Consider the following 24,698-nt stretch of genomic DNA (forward strand, 5'->3'; position numbering starts at 1 on the left):
TCTGTGGCTTATTTTCAGAAAAGTGTGCCGATAAAAAGCCTGCTCCTCTTTTGTCCTGGAGCCAATTGTACACCACTATCACTCTATGCATATTGCATGAGAACACGGGAAGCTGCCTTGTACTGAGCCTGACCTTTTAGTCCACCTAGCAGTATTTTCGACCCTGACTTGGCAGTGGCTTTCCAGGATTTCATGCAGCGATCTTTCTCAGCCTGATCTAGAGATGAACCTGAGATTGTGTACATGCAAAGCACATGCTCTACTCCTGAGCTACCGCCCTTACTTGGAAGGAAGTGCCACAGTGTGAGATTGGACTTACTCCCAGCCAAGAAAAGATAAAACCCTGGGTTTCATAAGAAGAGCCCTGCCGGATCAGACCAAAGGCCTATAGCGCAGCATCCTGTTTTCTGCAGCAGCCAACCAGATGCATGTGAGAAGCTCATGAGCAGACAGCCATCATAACTAGCAGCCACTTAGTGAAATGTCCCGCAGCGCTTATACTCGGTGGAACCAGTGCTGGATTTACGTGTAAACTAAACAAGCTACAGCTTAGGGTCCCACTCTCTTGGGGGCCACAAAAAAAACTAAAGAAAAAAAACACCTGGATGTACATTTCCATAATATAAGGGGGGAAAAAACAAATAAAATAAAACCTACATACAGCAACAGTGTTTTGTGTTGTATATGGACCTATAGCATATATTCAACACAAAAACAGCAACAATTTGACAAAGGACAGCTGGACATATAAAGGGCCCCATTACCTTCAGTAGCTTAGGGCCTCATCAAACCTAAATCCGACCCTGGGTGGAACCCATGGGCGCTGCTGCCCTTCTCCCCGCCCCCAAATCCATAAATACATAGCAAACTGAGGTTCTGCCCCCCCCCCCCAACAAAAATCCTGCCTACGCCCATGGTGGAACCACTGCGTTCCTTCTGAATCGGCGTCTTTTGGAGAAAGAACCGACTTCCACGGTATTTACTAGAAAACGTGGGCAGCCCTTCCAGGAAACCAAGAGCAAAGGTGTTGGCAGAGGGGCGGCGGGGGAGCCTCGGCGGGCGGGGCGGAATCACAGAGTCCGCGCCTGCGGCCTACGGAGCCGGCGAGCGGGTGGCGTCGGCGCTGAGGGGAGGGCTGCGGCCGATCCCGCCTCCTCTCGCGGTTCTTGGCGCCGGCGGAGGCTGAGCCGGGCCTGTGTGTTGCCGGCCGGCGAAGGGGCTGGTGGCGTCGCCGAAGGGGCTACCATGGCGCAGCCGGGCACGAGCCAGCGAGGGTCCGGGAGGACGTCGGAGAAGGAAGAGGCGGCGGCGGCAGCGAAGGAGGCGGAGGCTGCCTTGGAAAGGCATCAGGAGCTGCTTGCAGGTGGGAAGCAGAAGCGGCAGGAGGCGAACGCGTGAGAGATTCATGGGTGGATGGATGGATGGATTGGGGGGGACGCTGGAACCAAGCCGGCGGTCTGCCTAGAGGTGTTCTGGGGTCACTGGAGAATGGAGGATAGGAGACGCGGGAAGGGAGAGGAGGAGGAAGGGGAAGGAGGAGGGTGGCTCAGAGGGAAAATGCACATGCTCCGAAGCAGCGTTTAATGCCACAAAACAAGAAGTGCCGGGGTTCAAATTCGCCTAGATCCCGAACTGAACAGTCTTCCCACATAATCCGTGGCTGGCCGGTTCTCGGTTTTCTTGGGCACTCTGCAGATGCTCAAAGGGACGCACTTTTAAGTCGAGACCTTTTGAAAACAAGTTCTGGGGGGCCCGAGGCCTGTCAGGAGCCCTACTTGGGAAGTTTGCTGTGCTCTCATGGGTGTGGAGGCCCATATGGCGTGATGTGGGGCTGTTCTTCCACGTTGGACCTCAAAGCAGATAATTCAGGTTCAAGACTCATTAGTCACAAATCTCTGAAGGTGATGTTGGGCAATTGGGATATTGTGGGTGGCCTGTGGCATTCAGCAGTAAAGTTGTGTTCATTCCTATTGGACAAGTTGCTGTTAGCCTGCTTTATGTATTTATTTACGTTTATTTCACCGTGGAACCCAAGGTTCCCAGGCAGTCATCCCTCTGGACACTGACCAGATCAATACCAGTTTAGCTTCATGCATTGTGGTGGCTTCAGAGTTTGAATCATAGCCATTGTTGTTCTGAGAACAGATTTCCTATAACAAGAAGTGCTTTTAATATGATAAATACGTGATGAGCATTATGCATGAAGGAAACCAGTTGTTAGGGGCCTAGGAAAGTGGTGCGGAGTAAGGAATGTAGTTCAGGAGTACAAAAATGCATTAACTTTCAGCTGTTGTATTCAAAGTGTAATATTCACAGTGTATAGTTCCAGCTGTGAGGTTATGGCAGGTCCCATTGATTCTTAAGGTCTTAGAGACAATAGTGAATAACTTCTTGCAAGTCTTTCCAAACCTTCAGGTGAATAAAATTGGCACAGTAGTTGTGATTGAATTAGAAAGGGATGTTTGCAATGTCATATGTGATGCCTGCCAGACAGTTATCAGTGATGGGGTATGTCTAGCCTCTTCAGCAAAGATTCCTTGGGAACATATGTTGAATGTGTATCCCAAATCTGAGGTGTCTTTCACTATCCACTTGCAATCTCTGTAGACTTATTTGGAAGGATGTCCAATTGTTCTTGGTGGGATTAAGTTGCTTCCTCTAGGCTGTATGAAAGACTGTCTTCTGGGAGATTTGCCACCTTCCACATTTCCCACCTGGAATAGATAGCTGATAGTTGAAAATGAAGTAGGATTATGTGTTGTGTTTTGTGGGAGTGGTTTGCTTGGAAAGAGAAGTTGTTTTATTAGAATAACCTTGTGATGACCTAGTGTGTCTGGTTCTGAGTGAAAATTCATTTTACTGATACAGAGCAAAGTTGAACTGCGTAAGGCAGAGCAAACTGCTCACAAGTGAGAAAATGCTTCTCTCCAAAAACATTTTTCTCCCAGCGTATTAGTCAAGCATGTTTTTGTGTGTGAAATGTTCTCTTTGCCATATTTGCCATAATTTTCATGTCTTCAGATAGACAGGTCTCCCAACATCTTTCTCATGCTTTTCTGTCAGGTTACATTTTAGATGGGAACACTGCTAATGATGGCATTAGTTTTAAGACTTAAGATACTGTTCATGCAGGGCTGCTCAGAAAGGACGGAGCCTATTCCTAGCCTCCCAAGTTTCTTACTTGCCTGCTTTTTTTATTAAGAGAGGCCCTACTTATTGTACGCTAGAAACACAACAACCTGACAGTGGAAAAACTTGGGTTGTCTGTTTCTTCTTCACCAGTCCACTGTATTTCTGTGGTGGCTGCAGAGGAAGTGAAGCCCCTTTCTTTTAGCCAGAATGGGTGCTGTACAGGCTGGCAAAAGAGAAACAAGTACTCTGGTTCTCTTTGCTAGTCCACTCACCCATCCATCTGTGTTGAGTTCCTAGTTGGCAGTGGAAACCAGGTGAGTGGTTAAATACAAAACTGGGGTAACTACATTTATTTGAGGGGGTGAAGGAAACCATACGGCTGTATTCAACTAACTTGGTTTGCTAGTGGAAGTCAGTGCAACAGGGCTTATCCCATCTCCTCTGTCTGCACCCTCCCCAGATCTGTTCCAGAGGATTGAAGGATCCCCCAGAACAGCACATGGGATATCATTCTCTCGGGAAAGCAGAAATGATACATTAAATTCATAGGTTGGATACAGCCCATTTTAGTACTTTTTTGCATGTACTGTATAGCCTGCCTTTCTTGTGTCTTGGAACCCAAGGCAGCACATGTGTGGTTTTGAGAGGATTACCATCCACAGACTGACCAGACCCACATGTACTTAGGTTCCCTAAGATGATGGTCTTGTAGCACTTCAAATTTTATCCTGGGTAACCAGTCCTGTCTTTTGCCTTTTAAAATTGGGAGCCCTAGTAGCTTGGTACAAGTAAGGACGTTTTGACATTTACAGCCTGAAAGAGCAGAGTATTCAAACATGTAATTGGTCTAAGCTGGCATGGCAACATTGTTGTAGCCACATTAATTAGATGCTTTGGAAATAATTGTTATTTCAGAACTTGACATAGTTATTCAGAGTTGCTGCACTTCGAATTTTAAAGCCTATTCTATAAATTTGCTATGTTATCCGGTTTAGATATAAGTGGGTAAGGAATAGAGGAAGTACAGTAAATGCTACTTTATGATTACGTGTTCTTACTCTGACTCTTAACTGGCTGTGGCAAACTCCTGTAAGTGAAATGACTTGTGTCAAAGACATTTAAAAAGTTGGCTTTGTCACAAGGACTTTAAAATGAAGGTATATAGTACATTCTAGTTTTAACATAATTCTTTTGGTTCACTGGGCTTATCACAACAGTGCATCAAAATAATGTTCAGTATCACTTTTATATTGAACCGTTTTTTATGTTGGAATAGTAATTGAAGTGCCTTTGCCAAATTGAAGTTGTAATTACAGATATCTACTGTACTTGAGATGATTGAGTGCAGTTAAATGTTAACTCTCAGTTCTGCGCATATAATGTCACTTGAGTGGTCCTAATGATTTTTTTGAATTTATTTGCAATAGAATTTGTTCCAGATTGAATCATGAAATACTCCCTGTGCAAAAAGCACTCTAATCAAAGTAAAATTTAAAAGTGTAATGCATTGGAAACTTGTAAGCTTTGTTTAGCCTCCAATGCAATAGCAGTTGTTAGAAATTGGCATGTAATGTGGAAATTGAACTTTTAAAATGAGCATAATTTCAAGAGCTTAAAAAAAATGTAATGGCAGGGGGGGAAAATCAGGTAAAAATGGTTATCAACTTATCTTCTCAAAACCCTTGTTGAGTTTGGCATTTTAAAATTTCATATGTCTTTGTGGGTTGTGTGCTTATTTCAGACTTAACATGAATGCACATTCATACAATTAACTGTAGGCATAGCTGCCTACAGCACAGATACAATGCCATGATTTGTGATGTTGGCTTGCTGGAATAGCAGTGTGACACCCAGAGTGTACATTTGCTGCTGTAAGAAATATGAAGTTCAACTGCTACTAAACAATTATCTTTCTTTCTGCTGACAGTAATGATTTTATACAGATTCTTCCTGGGAGGCACTGATTTTAAGAGGAGTAATGAAACTTCAGGTGTAGCTGTGCAGATGGTTTGCCTTCTGTTAGACATATGAGGCTTTACGAAAGCATGATACACAAGTGTAGTAACTTCAAGGCAAATTGCTAAATTCAGAACACTTGTTATGCCACGTCATATGATTTTCATACTTATATGGCAGTTTCATCATCTCTGTACTCCTCCTGCCAGCTCATAATCATGTAACATCACAAGAGGGAATATTCAGTACACATTGCATAATCATGGCACCACCAATTGTAATAAACACTCTGGGATTATTATTATTCTTGACAGATAAGCAGGGTGGGTGATCTAGCCAGTTTACTATGTAGTAGCAGTCTCACACAGTTGCCTGCCTGAGTGAAATAGTTGTTTCAGGCAAGTTGGTCATGGGCATGTTTCCTTTATCCATCAATAGAAGCAAATTTAAGAAGAGATGGACTTATTGCTTGATTATCATCACTAAAGTAAGCTAGGGAAGTAGACTTGAGTGAGCTCTAGTTACCTTGTCAAACTCCATTTCTTTTACAGGATTCTTGCCCACAGTAGTAGATATGATGGTCATCCGAACTGAATTTGCCCATTTCTGTCCATTTTAGTTCACTGATGCCCAGGATGTCAATATTTATTATTGCCATCTCATTTTTTACTACATCCAACTCACCAAGGTTCATGGTTCTTACATTCCAGGTTCCTATGCGATATTTTTCTTTACAGTATTGGACTTTCCTTTCGCTTCCAGGCATATCCGCAACTGAGCGACCTTTCGGCTTTGGCTCAGCCGCTTCATCCACTCTGAATCTACTTGTACTTGTCCTCCGCTCTTCCTCAGTAGCATGTTGGATGCCTTCTGACCTGAGGGGTTCATCTTCCAGCGTCATAACTTTTATATGCCTGTTGTCTTTGTCCATGGAGTTTTCTTGGCTGGGATACTGGAGCGGCTTGCCAGTTCCTGCTCCAGGTGGATCACGTTTGGTCAAAACTCTCCACCATGACCTGTCCATCTTGGGTGGCCCTGCATGGCATAGCTCATAGCTTCTCTGAGTTATTCAAGCCCCTTCGCCACGGCAAGGCAGTGATCCATGAAGGGGTGAAGTCTAAGCGCCCTTCCTCAATTCAACCCCTCAAATATGATTTGTAAGAACTCATGAATTAATTATATTTTTGTTCCATTTCAGGAAAGGCCCATAAAGAAGGTGGATCTGCACGAATGTCCCTTCTCATATTATTGTCCATCTTCTTAATAGCTGCATCTGTTATGTTTCTGGTATATAAAAACTTTCCACAGCTGAGTGAGTAAGTATGACCAAGAATTTGCTTTGTTTCCAGCAAATGTACCTAAAGAACCTTACAAACCTATAGAACTCAGAAGTGAAGGACACAGTTCATTAAGTTTTCAGAAAGGAACCATGTGTATAAATGTCTAGTTTTGATATCAGAATTTACCAGTAAGCTGCAAGGTACGTTACCTGGCTCATTCCTGTCAGAAATTTGACGTAACCATTTAAAGATTACTGACAAATATTTTTTGTTCAGACAATACATTATGGAAGCTTGTTGTACTACTATATCAAAACACTTCATATTGCTGGTTAACCCCAATCTTAGTTTTAATATGTCACAGTGTGCAAATTTCCCAGGTGGATAGTTGTATATCCTGGGATTAGAGGTTAAACTAACCACCTGTTAATGTCTGGCAGAGCTGAGCTGTCCATTTCAAAATTATGTCATCAGACAAAACTTGGACAAATGCTCATTTCACTACACATTCACACTACGAAAAGCTGTTACGATACTGGGTTCAAAGTAGTTTTTAACTATTGGAGCTCCCCTCTCCAAAAAACCAAAGAAACTCTGGAATTGTAGATTTCTGATTGTGCTGAGCACTGCTGTTTCAAGGATTTGTGATAGTTGTTACTGTTTAATTGACGTGGAAGCAGTGTTAAAAACTCAGATATATAAGCTAAGTGCCAAATGGCACCTTAAACTTAGGTTATGGTTGCCGCAATGGAATATCTGTTTGCTAGGGGTTTGCCAGATTGTCTTTGGGGTCTCTTTCAATGCTATAATCCTATGATTCTATGATATCAACTACATTGATTGACTGTAGCTTGCTCTTACAACAATTCACTTGTCCCAGTATGCAAGAAGGAGAAACACACACAGTGGAAATGAAAATGGTATTAACTATGGACTAAGCCAGAGGTTTTTAAATTGTGGTTTGTGATGATGGAGGACTAAGATGACTAGCAATGGCTCCATGATTCACAGGGCAATACAGAAGCACAAGATGTATGTCTTTTGCTGTGCACAAGTCAGCAGACTCAGTGCAGATAGCAATCACCAACCTGTCACCCAGAAATCTCCACTTAGTCACAGCTGAACCAGCTCCAGTAGCAAAACACACCTGGCACTTGGGGAATTCCAAACACTGTGTGGAAGTGGCTTACATTTGTAGTGTAGATGTGGCCATAGAGCTTCTTTGTATGTTCTGCTAAGAATCACCCAAGCGTTTTCCAAAAAATAATATCTACAGGTATTTGAAAGGAGTTACTTGCTTCCAAAGATGCAGAGATTTGGGGTATTCTCTGTATATGTGTTATGTCTTGAAGCCCTTCTCTATCTCTGAAGGAATGTTTTGTCCAGTTTGAAAGCAAAGTGGATAAAAAGTCTAAACACCACAAACAATTACTCTTCTCTCCTAAAGCAATGAACATGTGTTCCATCTGCTTGGATTAAAAGTTATTAAGTTGTGCCTGGATATTATGTTGAATACGATGTGTGGCCTTGCTTTGAACATTGACTTTGATTAATAATTGCTGGAGCGGAGGCAAAGGTTTTGATAATATCAAACTGTCTAGTAATTTCTGAACAACTGATGTTTTGATGTAGTACCTTTGATACCTCAACAGGTTACAGAATAACATCAAGTAGTAGTTAAAGCTGGCTGTATGTATTACAAAATCCAATAAGTCAAACAGTGTAATTAGTATTTTACATGAAATCTTAAGAGTGCATGATACATATGTCACAGTGCCATTAGTATCCCTGCTGTTTGGGGCAAGCATCTGCTGTTTATGCTGGTAACTTCATCTGATTTCTTTTTCCCCTACAGAGAGGAGAGAGAATGTATAAAGGTTCCCAGAGACATGGATGATGCCAAAGCCTTAGGAAAAGTTCTCTCTAAATACAAGGACAACTTCTATGTACAAGTCCTAGTGGCCTATTTTGCTACTTACGTTTTGTATCCTTATTTGAAAAATACACATAGCTATGGTTTTCTGGAATATGACATGAAGTAGTTTCCAGGCTCTTTTTTCTGTGTGGTGGTGATGGACACTCTTGATTACATGGTTTGGGTTCATAGAAGAAAAGGTACCCATCCCCTGTACCTCCTGAAGGGATCGGGGGGGGGGGTGGGCTTTTGAACAACGTGGAATGGAATGTGGGGAACAACTTTAAGAGCCATTAAGAATTTGTGTGACCGTACTTGGCATCTTTCAATATGGAACTGCTGGTAGTTAACAGTGTGTGGTTTTCATTGGTTTGTATAAGAAGGCCCTTTCCCCACTTCAGCATTGAACATGTTTATTTCAGAATTTTCACATGTAAGATTGGACCAGAAAGGTAGAAAAAAAGAAAAACAGAGTACGTTGTATTGTTGGGGGATTAAATTCAAGAAGCCAAGGCTGCATTCCTAAATATACATTACTTACGAAAGAATATGCTTCATTGTAGGCAATGGAAGCTACATCTAAGTGAACATAGGTTTCCTTTGCAAATGATTTTGTTTTGAAACTATAAAATGATTTATGAAATAAGTTGATTTCATCCTTAATAACACTCCTGTGAGTTAAATCATTTAATCCTAGAGCATAATGAAAGCCACTGCCTTTGGAATCTGAGCAAGGATTATCCTGCATTACCCTGGCTTGATTTATTCAATGAAAGGGGAACCTGTGGTCTTCCAGATGTTAGACGACAACTTGTGATGTTCCTAACCATTAGCCATGCTTGCTGGACGAGTGAGTCCAGTAACTTCCCAAAGGCAGAACATTAAGTGTAATAATCAATAATTGAAGGAACTTCTGAAACTGATTTTAAGAAGCAACCTAACTTGGTTTAATCCTGTATTTTTAAGATGTGAAAACTGCATAAGAAGTCAAAGGGGTTAAGAGCATTTAGGAAGACTTGACTTATTTGCATAAAGGAATATTTTTGTGCTGTGAAGTTGTTAAAAAAATTCTTAACGCATAGGCAACCTGTTAAAACAAGCAGCTTTATTTTTATTGGTGGTTATTCACCCTGTGGGGATAAAATATGCTAATTTGCTATTGCTAGGTTGTTAACAACACTTGGATAGAAATGAGTCTTTGATTCACTTAGCTATTTAAAAGTTGTTTGAGGCATGCTCCATTAGTGCTATGTGAACAACTTTTAGCAGCTGTAAACAAGGCTATTTAATGGTACCATTGAATAGCACTTCATAGTACAAAATTATGTTTTGTAAGAGTTTGGTTCACAGAACTTACGGTAAGTAGCCTATGCAGAGGTAAAGCTGAGATTCATTTATTATATTCCTGCCCTGGGACCCAATAAAGCTTAGAAATACCACAGATTTTTTTTAAAAAAACACCCAATGTGAACCTTTATTGGTATCTAAATTAGTAGAACAGCATAGTCTGTGAACCACCATGACACCTCCAGGTATAAGGCAGTGTATAAATTCAGTGAATAATAATAATAGTCTGTTCTATACATTGCAGAATGAATGTTTCAGATTTATGACAAAAAAAATTCCTTCCAGTAGCACCTTAAAGACCAACTAAGTCAGTTCTTGGTATGAGCTTTCGTGTGTATGCACACTTCTTCAGATACACACACGAAAGCTCATACCAAGAACTGACTTAGTTGGTCTTTAAGGTGCTACTGGAAGGAATTTTTTTTGTTTTGACTACGGCAGACCAACACGGCTACCTATCTGTAATCAGATTTATGACTGAGAGCCAGGTACCAGCACAAGTCCTGCTAATACATTGGGGCTTTCCCCTCTCTCCCCCCCCCCCCAATTGACTGTGGGGAAGGGAGAGCATGTCAGAGGATCCTGCAGAAACACACACAGGGGAGAGGGGAGATTTTTCCATCTGGCAAGCTGAAATGTTTGTGTTGACAAAACGACGATTGTGAAAGTCCCCAACACGTTTGAATGCTCTTTTCCTGACAATCCTCTCCAGGCTGCAGTCATCCTTGATGCTTGTGCACCTATTTCTTCCACACTTTCCCCTTCCTTTCCATTAATGTGCTTTGATACATCACTTTGGGAACATCCAACTTCTTCTGCAATTGGCTTTTGAGGCTTTCCATCCTTATGGAGGGTCTCAATGATGGCTTTCTGCATAACTGTCAGGCCAGCAGCTTTCCCCATGATTGTGTTTCCTACTAAACCAGACTGAGAGACCATTTAAAGGCTCAGGAACCCATTGCAGGTGTTATGGATTGAATAGCTACTGCACCTTTTCATAATATTATAATTTTCTGAGATTGTTAATTTGGGGTTTTCATCAGCTGTACACCATAATCATCACAATTATAACAAATAAAGGCTTGACATATCTCGCTTTGCATGTCATGAGTCTATCTCAGATATTAGTTTCACCTTTTAAGTTGAATTACTGAAATAAATGAACTTTTCCACACTATTCTAATTTTTTGAGTTTCACCTGTATATGCATATTTCAAATATTAAACCATCTTTTAAACTGTTTTCATTGGCAATACTTTTGATATATAAATTATTTAAAATTGTATTGGTTTTAAATTTCTAAGGTTGCAATTCTATGTACCTTGGGGAAAGTTTTATTAAAAACAGTCAGACCTAACATCTGAGTAAATATGCATTAGTTTACTCTGCATGTTCAAAACAGTGAAGTAATGTCCTTAACTAAACCTACCATCCAGTTTGCAAACCTTTGCTATTCCTGGATCAATATTTCTGAGTATACTTTCAGGATTTCTCTACCCTTTCCCCCTAGCTCTATTTCTTGTTTGTTTGGTAAGTATTAATTACAAATACAGAATGCTTTTCTTCAAAATATTTGTTTAAGGTACTTGCTATTTAGTGCAGCAGCAGATGATGTGAATAGTACAGGCCTAACCTTTTAATATGTAACAATTGAAGTAATGAACAGGGGAGTTCTTATTAATTAAATGTTTAGCTATTAAATGTTTACCTGTTACTTTCTTAGGAGGTTCAGAGCTGTTTACAATAAGACAGTAACAAACAAAATAGTAGTATAACTGAAAAACAACATAGAAACAGACACAGAAAGAATGTTGAAAGCAACCTAAAAACCTGCTGGCAGAGGTTTGCCTCAGGGCCAAAATACACATTACTTACTCTAAATAGATTTTCCCCATTTAATTGCAAGTGTCTCTTCCCTGGTGTGCTGTGAGACTGCAGCATAAGGAGAAGTTTAATTTAACCTTTCCGTTATGCTGCAGTGGGTGCCAACGGGAACTTTACCCTTAAGCCTAATTGAGGTGCATTGGGGTCATTGGTAGGGAGAGAAGACCCAAACTTCCCTCCCCAGTGAAGCCCACATCTCTAAGGAGAGAAGAATTGTTCTGCTTCTGTACACTATCACTTGTGTATTTATCTTTTTTATTGGATTTAAAAAGGTGTCCTCAGGTTGTATCCAATGTTAGTCATATTCAGAGGAGACCCACTGAAATGAATGGACCCAACTTAAACACGTACATTAATTTCATTGTGTCTACTCTGAGCAGTTGGGTGCACTGATTAGAAGATAGGATAAGAATATTTTAAATATATTCAGCTGGCTCTGTTAAATTAGTGCCCAATAGCAATAATTGTTTTGTGTAAAGTAGGACTGGCTTTTCCTCCACTGAATTTTAACGCTAACAAAGAAATAGAATAGTTAATAGAAATGTAGCATTTACTAGTGAGGACAGTATACTAAATCTTGCCCTCCTGGGGCAGGTGAAATTTGCTTTTGACATAAGGGGTGGTAGTGATGAATCAGCTCTCAGAAAGGAGTACTTTCTAATGGACAAAGTTGAATAAGTGATAGCAAAATAATAATTTTACTAGATAGTGTTCAACTAAGTTTAGCCTGGAGTAGACCTGATGAAATTACTGAAAGTGACTAAATTAGGTCCATTAATTTCAATGGGTTTACTCTGAGTAAAACAGAAACATTGGGTGGGATTCACATAACACAACCTGCTTCTGCAACAGGGCTTACGCCTTAATTCCCCTGTTCTCCCAAATTCCTTGAAATTGGATGGGGGGGGGGTCAGTATAGTCCCCAGAACAGTGGGCGGGAGGAGGATTGTTCAGTCTGGCAAGTTAATATGCTTGTGCAGACAGAATGTTTGTAATAGTGCAATGTTCAATTCCACCCACTTTTTCTCTGGTGGTATAAAAGCAACTGGAAACCAATTTAAATGCATTAATTAGGGTGTGATGTACATCCCTTTCCAAGACTTGAAACAACTTCTTCGGAAAAAGGAAGGGCGTTATGGTTAGGGTCATTTGCAAAACGCTATGTGAAGGTAATTTGGAAATGGTGGCCTCAGTGTACCATGTTGTGGACAGCTAGTCACTTGTAACAACAGATGGCCCCAGATGCAGACACACGAACACCCTTGTATAATAAAAGTCCAATTCAAATCAGTTTAAAAAGAGTTTTCTGTAGTTACTACTATTTTGAAGCTTCTTGTACTGGAGTTGAAGTGTGTTCAGCAGAATCATACAGACAACTCATACATGGTAAGAGAGGTTCTAGACTAGTTTTCTCCCAGATGTACTAGTTTTCTGCATGAAAGATTTTCTTTTTAACATAAAGGGGAGTACTAACAAAGCAGTCCCCTATAGGTGGTCTGAGGTGATACAGTTCTAACTAAGAGAGAGTAATATTGAATGTATAGATAAATGCTTAACTACATTGATTATTTGAAACCCCATTGCATGTTAATCATGTGAAGGATGAATATATGAGAGTCTCATTTTCCATTCATTTGCAGTGCTCTGGACTTGGGGCCTCTTTCTGTTATATGCTGTCCTATTTAGTTGGAAGACCTGTTGTTTATAGATATTTAACAGAGAAAGCCGTGAAATGGTCACAACAGGTAAAGTCACTCTGGTGGAACATCTGTCCTAAATGCTTACATTTAAGTATAAGAGGATAGGAATTACACAAATACAGTGGTACCTTGGTACTTGAACCGCTTGGCTCCTGAACAAATTGGCTCCCAAACACCGCAAGCCCAGAAGTAAGTGTTCTGGGTTGTGAACATTTTTCGGAAGCTGAACTTCCGACGTGGCTTCTGCTTGAGTGCAAGAAGTTCCTGCAGCTGCTGCAGCCAATTAAAAGCTGCGCCTTGGTTTTCAAATGGTTTTGGGAGTTGAACGGACTCCGGGAACGGGTCAAGTTCAAGAATCAAGGTACCACTGTATCCATTTCCCCCCACACCTGGTCACAACCTGGATTTCATGCTAAACCTTAGTTCAGTGTGTCAGGAGTGAGTCTAGAAGTAAATTTTGGGCTTGCATACCGTTCGTGCTAAACCATAGCTTGTGTCGTCTGATTTGACAAACACTGGTTAATGTTAATTTCAAGCAAGCCAACTTGAAACCAGTTGCAGCATATCTCTTTCCACCCCTACTTCCCCCAAAGTAACAGCAAATATGGGAATTTGGCAATATGTCAACCACAGGTTCTCTTTGTTGACAATGAAATGAGTTGCTAGTGGGCTGTTATGTCTGTGCCCTCAAGCCTGGAAACTCTCAGGTGCTTTCTGGGCTGTTTTCTTCTTCTTCTTCTTCTTCTTCTTCTTCTTCTTCTTCTTCTTCTTCTTCATAGAAGTAACAGCAGTGATAGTAGTAATAATAATAAATTTTATTGTTTTATTTTTCTGTACATACTTTCACACCCCTACCTAGAGAATCCCCTATGTAGAAATTGCTTCCTTATTTTGGGATAGCCCAGTTTAACCCTCAGCCACCTGAGTTCACTATTAGAGGGGTAAAGTTGGACCTACAACAAAGCATTGCAGTATAGGGTATTCCTGTTCCCTGTTCCAGTCAGTCAGCCATGCTCCTCCATGATGCTCTATTTTGTTCTCTCTCTTACCCAGTTTGGGGAGAGGTTTTTCATCCAACAGTCAGCATTCCTTGGCCACTCCGTCCTCATTTGGCTTTTTTGGGGGTCTGCCAACATCCTTAGTTCCTCCCCAAAGGTTTTGTTGTTGTAATTCTGTGAACCTTGGGGGTTCAACCAAACTTGCTGCTTTCTCCCTCCTGTGTGTGAATGGCTCCATTTTAGCTATGTGAAAACCAGCACTCGCAAGTAAACTTTGGAAATAGAGGGAATGATTATGCAATTAAGATTGCTGCTATATTGCTAAAATAGGATTCTTTTAATTCGGAATTTTTATATCCCAACAGGTTGAACGACACAGAGAACACCTCATTAACTACATAATATTTTTGAGAATAACTCCTTTCCTTCCTAATTGGTTTATCAATATAACATCTCCCGTAATAAATGTACCATTGAAAGTATTTTTTATTGGTACTTTTCTAGGTAAGAATTCAGATTAATATTAAAGATTTGCTAAATGTGACTTCATCCTGCATGCTTCACTAGTACACAGCCCCATCTCTTGGGCAGTTGTATAAAGTTTGAATAACTGTTTTTGCATATTCTTATTTTAGTGCTTTATTTATTTTTAGTTGTTAAGGAATGCAGGCTGTAAATTTCACAGCTAAATAAAAATGAGCTGAAATTCTACATATCTATCATAGGATACATTCCATTTTAGAGCCTACTCTGTGGCATGATTGTGGTGAAGAAATCCTACATCACCACCATTGTTTTGTCTGCTCATTTGATCTGTTCAGAATAGTAAAAAGGCCTGTTGCACTCTGGCCAGCAGGGGGATGGTGACTGCTTTGCAAGAAGCTTTTCAGATAAAGTTGCTAGCATCCACTACAGTATGGATGCTATGGTTATTTCTGAATCAGTGCCAGTGATCACACAGGACTCCTGACTGTTCACTTTGTATTGAATACCTTTCAACTTGCACAACCTGAAGTTGTGAAAAAGTTATCTGGAGAACCAAGACCCATGATAGGTGCTTTGGATCCTTGGCTTCTCTGGCTTATTAAATCTGCAAGGCTTGGTTGGGCTAGTCAAGCTGAGTCACAGAAGTAGAGAAGGCAAAGTGCCAGTGACACAGAAGCAGACAGAAGTGAAATCCTGGGTTGTAGCTTTCAGAAGGTGGACCTTGGTGACTACTGATTTGGCCTGTAGCTTTTGGCCTGCAGGATGCCACAAGGTTCTGTCTTGACCCCATGCTTATTAATGCCTGCTTTTAAGCAAAACAAAAAAAAATCCTTCCAGTAGCATCTTAAAGACCAACTAAGTCAGTTCTTGGTATGAGCTTTCGTGTGCATGCACACTTCTTCAGATACCTGCATGCACACGAAAGCTCATACCAAGAACTGACTTAGTTGGTCTTTAAGGTGCTACTGGAAGGAATTTTTTTTTGTTTTGACTATGGCAGACCAACACGGCTACCTATCTGCTTTTAAGCAGGCAGCAAATACATTTTTATTTAGGCTGGTTGTTTTGGAATCTCCGTTTTTCATTCTTGATTGCTTTAGTTATTGGGGGGTTTATAAGCAATATTTTATTGTATAAACTATCTTGTACATGTTAGTTACAAGCTGGAATATAGATAATACTTTAGTGTGGTAACCTAAATAAAAATGCTTTAAAAATAGAATCATAGAATTGCAAAGTTGGGGGAGAACAGGTTCTTCCTTCATGACTTCTGAATCATTTATAAGATTGGGTGACATTAAAACAACACACAACTGTTTTGTGTTTAATTTTTCTCCCCTGATCCATTTTTTTGTCTTTTATTTCCAGGTGTTGCACCACCATCTTTTGTAGCAATTAAAGCTGGAACAACACTCTACCAGCTTACAACAGCAGGTGAAGCAGTCTCCTGGAACTCTGTTTTCATTCTCATGATTCTAGCTATTCTCTCCATTCTGCCAGCTATTTTTCAGAAGAAACTTAAACAAAAGTTTGAATGAGAATTAGCCTGGATCTTCATGTCCCATATTTCATCTCAGGATCAGCACTATTTCTATGGTCACTTTTCTATCGCATCTTTCACAATTTGAAAGGAGAGAAATATAAGAGATAAAAATGTTTCTGGACTTCTTGCTGAGTTTTATTTATGGGGCACAAAGACAAAATAACTGCTGTCAGAAGAAATTAAGATGAACCATATACTTTTTTAAAAGCATTGTTCATTCTAACTAATCAGTAATATATGTAATATACATATACATATGTATACATATGTATATGTATATGTGTATGTATGCCTTATCTGATTTTGTTTGTGTAGGCTTAACGTGATAAATTCATTCCTGTTTCCCCCCTCATCTTTGCACCATCATTCATAATTCTGAAAAAGTAATAGACTGCACAGTTGTTTCTACAGCCCAGTGGGTAATGGATTGTATGGAATCTTTATTAATGAGCTCCTTGTGGGAGAGCAGGAAGAGATATTTTGACCAGTGTTTCAGAAATTCCTGGGTTTCATTTTGCTTCATGCCAACTGGAGACACTGAAAAACATTGAGTGACTTTCCTGTCATATGAATGTTTTTGCTGGGGTTGGGATTGATCAGACTTTTATCTATCATGGCACATGAAAAATGCTAACTTTTATATATATATTTTGCCAGTATTTCATATGGATGGCAGCTGTTTCCAAAATTGCTAATATTTTATTAAACTAATTAATCAGCTGTCAAAAATAATTATTTGCATGCATTTATAAGTGCATGCAAAAATGTGGGAAACACTTTGAGGAATTATCAATTTCAGTTAGTAAGCAGAAACAATCTGTCATTATAATTAATTAAGTATATAATGTTTGCTAGGTTTTTATTTATGCAGCATGGCCATATAGCATAACCTCTGGTGTAAAGATCCATTGGTGCTCCAAGTGCCCAAACAGTGGTCCTTCAGGCACGGAATCCCTCATTGGTTTTCATGCCCCTGCAGCTGAAACATTTTGTAAGTGCCTCACTATGAGGAAGCTCCATGCCTACATGCATACTTTCGTTGGGTTAAGGTTATCATGTACAAATTGTACATCTTGTAAATAGACGTGCTAGGAAGATGTGTCCCTGTTTTGATGGAAGGCTAACTGATGATTAAATTTATTTTTGAAATTTTAAGAGCTCTGTTATGGTTTTTACTCCCCAAGGTAATGATACCTTTCCTTGAATAATTATTGTTGCTAGGGGTATTTTGTTTCTGTTTCTGGGCTTCATTATATTGTTCTAGTTCAGAATGCCACTCAAGTGTGTCCATCTCTAGGCCTGATTACTCTGTGCGGTTATTTTTGTTACGAAACAATTTTAGCCATTTTACAGTTCTTACAAACAAAGCAGACTACAGTGCTTGCCAGCTTCTGCTGTCCTCCTTTGAATCAATGCTAGTATGCCAAATTTAGTCTGTAGACAGTTAAGTACTACATGCCCGCTAATCTGAAGAACTACCGTATAGTACCTGTTCCATGGGACGCAGGTGGCGCTGTGGGTTAAAGCCTCAGCGCCTAGGACTTGCCGATCGAAAGGTCGGCGGTTCGAATCCCTGCGGCGGGGTGCGTTCCCGCTGCTCGGTCCCAGCGCCTGCCAACCTAGCAGTTCGAAAGCACCTCCGGGTGCAAGTAGATAAATAGGGACCGCTTACCAGCGGGAAGGTAAACGGCGTTTCCGTGTGCGGCTCTGGCTCGCCAGAGCAGCGATGTCACGCTGGCCACGTGACCCGGAAGTGTCTCCGGACAGCGCTGGCCCCTGGCCTCTTGAGTGAGATGGGCGCACAACCCCAGAGTCTGTCAAGACTGGCCCGTACGGGCAGGGGTACCTTTACCTTTTACCTTACCTGTTCCATTCCCATATGTTGGCACTCCTTCCCTCTCAAAATGGCATTCTCCTACCTGGTTCACTACTCATCTAAGGTACACAGTGTTCTTCAGTCTGTAATCAAAGACCCTTTGCAGTTCCCTTGAGCTATGCAGCTCTTCAGCAGATAAGCATTGACTGAAGAATGTTACAGGTCTCTTCTGTGATTGCTCAAAAGCGGTGGTGAACAGACATGAGTAGACATTGGCGGTGTGGGTGGATGATGGCTCCAGTAGCGAAAGACTCTGAGGTCCATAGATGTTTGGCAAGCAATCTGATGTACAAGAGGCAAAATTATGCTGTTTGAAATGCAGAAATAGTTATTCACTAAAATGGTACAATCCATTAAAAGCTAGTTGCAAGCGCCATTGAAAGCAATGGAATGGGTAACCTTTGCTGTAATGTGCCCTTTTTGAGTTTAAAGCAAGACAAGGGCACACTCTAAAACTCAGCTGGTAAAAGTGGAGATTACTTTACATGGTTGAAATTGCCCATAAGTCTGTTTTTGAAGTTGCATGGTGCTTAGTGCTCAAGTGCATTGGGTTATTAGGAATAAAATCATTCTAATATTTTTCTGCAATCTTGTAAAATAGCTTTTCTCTCATCCTGAAAAGCACCACTTTTCAGAGGAGCTTTTGAAATGTAAGAGTATATGTGAATATTGGCAGGTACCAATACCTACTGCAGCCTTGTTCTTTTGTAATATAATATGGATTGAATCATTTTATTACAGTATTATGTGTAAATGCAACAACACAGAAGATACATTAATATACTTCGTCATTTGTGTTCTGCATATGCAGTTTTTGTTGCTTTTTGCCTATTTTTTAAAAAGTGTTGATCTGACCTCATAATAAATGGTATAGTGGCATAACCAAATGCTATCTTACTAGGTATATTGTTATTACTGGTTAGATTTTTTCAGAGGTTGGTTCAGAAATGTCTAAAAGTACACCTGTCACAACAAATGCCACATTATAATGCTGAACCATTTTGACCTTAGTAAAACTGTGGCAGGTGATTTGTGTAGTTGATACTCCTGCTCTGCCGGGTCCAAACTGTGTAGTATTCTTGTTGATTTGAGACAACATAAGAGGTAATCTTCATTCTGCCTTTGCTGTTCAAGATACAGTACAATGAACTGGTTGAATTAAGTTTTCAGACATCGTTTTGCACTATGTAACAGCCTAGGTTTTACAGAGCTGTAAGGTTTTAATTCTATGTAATAAACTGAAAATAGAACAGTTTTGGTTATGAAATTTGCTCCATAAACACAGTAACTTTTTATTTTGCACATTTATCATTGCTGTATTGTCAACATACATGGCTCTTCACAGTGGAACATAAACAAAAAATTCCATACAATATTTGTCCACTGAGGTCCTCTGAAGAAGCTCTTCTGTGGTATGGTTGGTAATAGAATGGAAGATCTTGGTTGCATCATCTTGCCTTTGGAATCCTGAAATATCTGTTTGACCTTCTCCCTAATGGTATTCTGCTGCCACCCGGACACTTTCTTCTGGTAAGGCTTTATCTGATCATTGTTTCATTATGATTGGCTCCCTTGTTATTGTTTTTTATTTGCTACTTGGGAAGAGAAAAGCAGGAAGGGGAGATGCAAGGGTTACAAGGGATGAATTTAATAAGACACATTGGCTGTGTTTGGAGAATAAAATCTCAGCTAAATAAGCTAAGATACACGCATGCTTCAGGAATCTGAATGCAGCTGCAAACAAGCCAGCAAACCACAAAACTATTGCTGTTATGTCCAACCTGGAACTAGTTTATGGCTTCCAGCCATGGCAGAATATGAAGCCATGTTTTAAAGCTGGCTTCTATATCCTGGCTTATTTGGACACTATTACCTGTAGCACTTGATTTGCACATAACAGAAAGCTATGGTTTAACTATGACTTCCTGGCTTCTGTCACTGCTTGGTGCAAGAGGAAAAGCAACATTTGTATATCTTGTCTTATCATCCAAATTACATATTACTTTGGTAAGATTTTGTTTCATTATTTGTATTTACTAGGGAACATAACATGCCTCATAGAAACCTAATAAATGGAGACAGTTCTCTATGATCTCAATTCTTCCCACATGTGGGTTCAGTTTTCTGTGCAGAGCAACATTCACAATTGCCCAAATATTTGTTTTATTTCTTTAATTTTATTCCCATTTGTCTCAAGAGAACAGGATGAACATAGTAGCACGTGGTATGCATCATGCCCTTCTTTCAAACTGATTAAATTCTGATTCAGAAAATTATATGTTGAGTATGGTTGAGAGATTTATATCCATGCAGAAAGCAGCTTTCCCAAAGATGAAGTTCCATCTGCTTAGTTAAATGTATGTGACCTAATTCTTCAAATGCAGAGTACTACGCTCACTGGAAGTCTTGTGAAAATGCTTTTTAAAAAATCAGCGTTGTTTTTCAACAAAGTATAACAAATCAAGATAGTGACAGCACCATAAAACAGCCAAACATACATAAGAAGAGCCTGATGAATCAGGCCAGTGGGACATCTATTCCTGAATCCTGTTGTCACAGTGGCCAGCCAGGTGCCTGTGAGAAGCACACAAGCAGGAGCTGAGCACAACTCCCCTTCTGCGGTTTCCAACAACTGGTTTGTATGGGCTCAAGTGTAACTCAAATAGTATCCCTCAGTCCCCATCAAAGGTGTCTCTAAACACCCAGGTCTACTTGACACCTAAATGGCACATTGTGTTGAGCCTAGGCAGGCTTCCTAAGGGAGGGCATTCCATAAAGTCAACAACTTCCTGTTCCTGGCAGAATTTGTCTTGTAGAATTGTAGAATTAATGTAATACACTGTAAATGCTAATTGTACTTCAGGCAACAGGCATGTAGAGTGTCAGATGTTTGTTAAAGTGCTAAGGGAGAATCATGGGGCGGGGGAGAGCAGGCTTAAAGTACGTTTAAAGCCTTAAACAGCATGCAATCTGAGTAAGAATCAACATATTCTGTTGGGTCTGAAAATCAATAGTTAAACACTACAGATATAATCTGACTACAGACTAGACATGAAAAAACTTCATTTAAACTGCTTACCCTGTGAGTAGGGTAAGAAAACTGTACTTGCCTTTATATGTTTCTACTTGGAACAGATAAAGCAATCTTTTCTTGAAATGAAAACAATGTGCAGTCTCATCGGCTGTATATATGTGATAAAGTGTTTCTTTTTTATTGGGTTTCCTAGTCACCTCACATTCAACGTAATAGCCTTTAAATCAGCCATCTCTTCACATCTATATAGGAAACTTGAAGACATTCATCCTGTTCAGCCAAATGTACAATTCTTAGTTTTACTGCCTCAGTCTTAATGTGCATTTTCATACTGTTAACAAAACTAATTTAAAAGATGAAGAGAAAACATAAGAAGGACTAGACAAAACTAAGAGGAAAGGGGGGGAAGAAAAAATTTAGTAGTGAGAAATTTAAAAAATAACAAAAAGAATAGAGATAAACATAACCTGGACCACTGAGCACCTTGCATGATCCCAACTTTCTGCTGGTATAATGGATACCTTCATGCCTCTTATGGTGAGGAGGAACCAGTGAAGCTTCACTAAACATGCCCAAGGAACTTGATGCAGAAGAGTGTAACAATGATAGCATCATGAATAACAATTTCAACAATAGGACTAAGATTTTTTTTGGGGGGGTGTAAAAATTTTAATACAAAAATAACCTAAATTCTCCTCCTTTGCCACCTATTAATATTTGGGTTCACTTTGAAATTGCTTAAATATTAGCTGTTTTGAAAGGGCAGCAGTGAGGGGATGCAATAAATAATTGACAAGCAACATATTATAGAACAAAAAAAGGGAAGAAGAAAAAGAGGGAAAAATGGGTGCAAATAATAATAATATAATAATAATTTATTATTTATACCACGCCCATCTGGCTGGGCCTCCCCAGCCACAGCACATAATATAGATAAAGTATAGAGGCAATTGATCTAATCAAATGATTTAAATATATATGAGCCAGGAGGGTGGGAATCAAGATAATAATCAATAGGGTCCTTTCCAACTCTACCAATTCTATGAAAGAATGGAGGGGTAGAAACGGGAGAAGGCGAAAGCTTGAAGGAACTATAAAAAAAAGGAGATGGAGGGAGTTGCTATGTTTATGGGAAATGCTGTGCTATTCAATCAAATAAGAGCTGCCTCGAACACCACGTTGTAGAACAATATTCATATTTAACCCTTAATGGTGGTCTGCGATTGAGAATACACACACACACACACACACACACACACACACGTGTGTGTGTGTTAAATTAGGCAAGGCCACTAAGTGCTGAGATACTTTTTGTGGGTATCTGGTTTTTAAATTTGGGGGGGTTCATTTTCTTGCCCCCTCCCCATTATTACTGTACTGGTGCCCACCCTTTTCCTTGCACCTTAGTAAAGGGCTGTATTGACTACCCCAGCCCCATCCTTGCACCCTTGGCAATCACCATTTTTTCCACCTTTCTTTGCAATTTTTCACTCCCTCCTGGGCCTGCGCTTCAGTTTAGGCCACTCCTAGGTACACCCCTGTTGGGCACTGAGACTGAAATATTACTTTTATACCCCTTTGAAAAGCAGACCCCCATGTTATATCTCAGAATATTTTTGAAACTTCTGTCAGGTTCAGGGGCTACTGTTAAATAAATCCATGTTCAAAGTTCCCCTGCCTGTATGGAGCTAGATGTGTGGTTCTTTGGATCCAGGCTAAATAAATGGAACTAAGAGTTTCCTCCTAATTCCACATTTTGTTTTGTTTTATTTTATAGCATGTGAGCTTTTGTATGGAATATCTCAATCTGTATTAAACAGAAGGGTGATTGAAAACTCACCCCTCTTCACTCTTTTCTCCACAATACAAATATTACAAAACTTTTCGTAACACTATTGCATGTGTACCTGCATGTTGAGTCAAATACATTTTGTACTTTTTTTATGTGTGAGAAGTCTCAGGTAACCTTCAGAATGCAAATCAATGCAGTGACTGCAGAGAGTATGAAGCAATAGAATTGGCTGGGAAAGAAATGACCCAGGAGAATTTTCTTGTTCTTGTGTGTAGCATTTAGGTGTAAAATGGCATCTGTTCCTATTTGAAATAAGAAACATTAGAACGATAGAGAAAAACCTGAATAACAATTGTCATGTAGAGCAAAGGCTTGAAACAATCTGCCAGTGTTATTATATTGGAGTACTGTGAGCATTTGCTACAATAGATTTTTGACATACACATACAACACAGGATGAATATCCCAAAGTGTAGCTAATTGTGTTGTACTAATAAAGTTCTGATTTTCTACTTGTTGGGAGTTGGATGCTATCCAGCTACTGAGGCTTCTACTTAGCCCTTGGTATTTACAGCATTTTGAAGAAAGTTACATGTGAAACACTTTAATAGTTAAGGTAGCCAAATTTAAAATTCTGAAACTTTCAGTTTAAGAGCTGGGGTGAGTTGTTGAGAGGATTTGCAGCAATAAAGGCTTCTGCCTCACTGCTACCTTAATTTACTCATCTCTCCTGTCCGCTAGAGCAAGAAAAACTCTATCTCTTGGGCTCACAAAAAGGCCTGTTTGAATTGCAGAGCAGAAGTCTGAATCTCTGCGTTAGCATCCAGCAACATTAGCCCTGGTCCCCTTTTCTTATTTGCTGCATTTGATTCTACTCCTCCGGTAATTACCATGGTAACTCTTTGCATCTGTTTCAGTTGACTGCTGCCAGGAGCCTCATGTACCGTCACTTTAATACTGGCCCTATGGGATACTTGGAACAAGTGCAGAATGTTCCTGCAGCAATTCAGCCAGTTTTAACACACAGCTACTGTTGAAAAAAGCGTGAAGTATATAGCAGCAGGGGCACTTTAGAGTGGAGTAAGCTGGAAGCCTAGTGCTCATGTGAATGCAGACTTCAGCATAGGGCTGTGCATAGAACTTTGTGCCTGCCATTCTCACAACCCTGATTAGTTCCAAATGAGTTCTACATTTTAACGGCTTTTAAAGGGTCTGTTGGAAAGCAAAATTAATTTTCAATCAGTTAATGGTAAACAGCTTCTTATGCTTCTGTTTAATTATTTGCAGAAAACTGCTTTTTGGAGGCAGGGAGGGGGAAATGTTGTTGTCCACATTATCTGCCACACTAGGTGGTATTGCCCTCCACCTGCATGCTTTGACCCCAAGCAACAAGCCTAGCTGATCTACTGCCCACAGCTGCCCCCTGGACCTGCTCTTCCTCCTATTACTATTGGCAGATTGATGGTCTGCCAAGGCCCTGTGTACAACTCTTTTGGGGCCAGTTTCCTAACACTACCTAAATGTAGCTATGTTAAAATTAGGGTAAGAATCATGTTTCAAATTAGATAACAATCATGTTTCTGTCTTCGCACTGTGCTCTCTCCGCGAAAAAACAATTTGGGAACAATCCCTGCTGTGGGCCAAGAAGGAGGAGGAGGACAGTAATAAGAAAGCAAAACCTTTGGAACAATCAAAGAAAAATGTGATAATAACTATAACCTCCATTTCTGCCATGCGGCCAAACAACATGAGCAC

The 24,698-nt window shown here is 40.1% G+C and overlaps 1 protein-coding gene and 1 long non-coding RNA gene across 4 annotated transcripts; one reads left to right on the forward strand and one right to left on the reverse strand.

The window, feature by feature from the left end:
• Window positions 1-883: 883 nt before the first annotated feature.
• Window positions 884-17,396, forward strand: TMEM41B (transmembrane protein 41B). The gene is made up of 7 exons (XM_083725928.1): window positions 884-1,363; window positions 6,287-6,404; window positions 8,224-8,352; window positions 11,067-11,160; window positions 13,155-13,259; window positions 14,578-14,716; window positions 16,067-17,396. The coding sequence occupies exons 1-7, from the start codon at window positions 1,246-1,248 to the stop codon at window positions 16,234-16,236; spliced, it is 873 nt and encodes a 290-aa protein (XP_083582054.1). The 5' UTR covers window positions 884-1,245; the 3' UTR covers window positions 16,237-17,396.
• On the reverse strand, window positions 16,950-24,691 carry LOC310838647. 3 transcript variants are annotated; one of them, XR_014561097.1, is made up of 4 exons: window positions 24,663-24,691; window positions 21,228-21,421; window positions 18,106-19,709; window positions 16,950-17,730 (listed from the first exon to the last, which is right to left on the reverse strand). It is a non-coding gene; the product is annotated as an uncharacterized lncRNA (long non-coding RNA). The 3 variants fall into 3 exon arrangements; XR_014561098.1 differs by lacking the exon at window positions 24,663-24,691 and adding an exon at window positions 23,059-23,306; XR_014561099.1 differs by lacking the exon at window positions 24,663-24,691 and having other exon boundaries at window positions 21,228-21,457.
• Window positions 24,692-24,698: the final 7 nt, after the last annotated feature.

The sequence above is a fragment of the Podarcis gaigeae genome (assembly GCF_964106915.1).
Source record: "Podarcis gaigeae genome assembly, chromosome: 1".
Lineage (NCBI taxonomy): Eukaryota > Metazoa > Chordata > Lepidosauria > Squamata > Lacertidae > Podarcis > Podarcis gaigeae.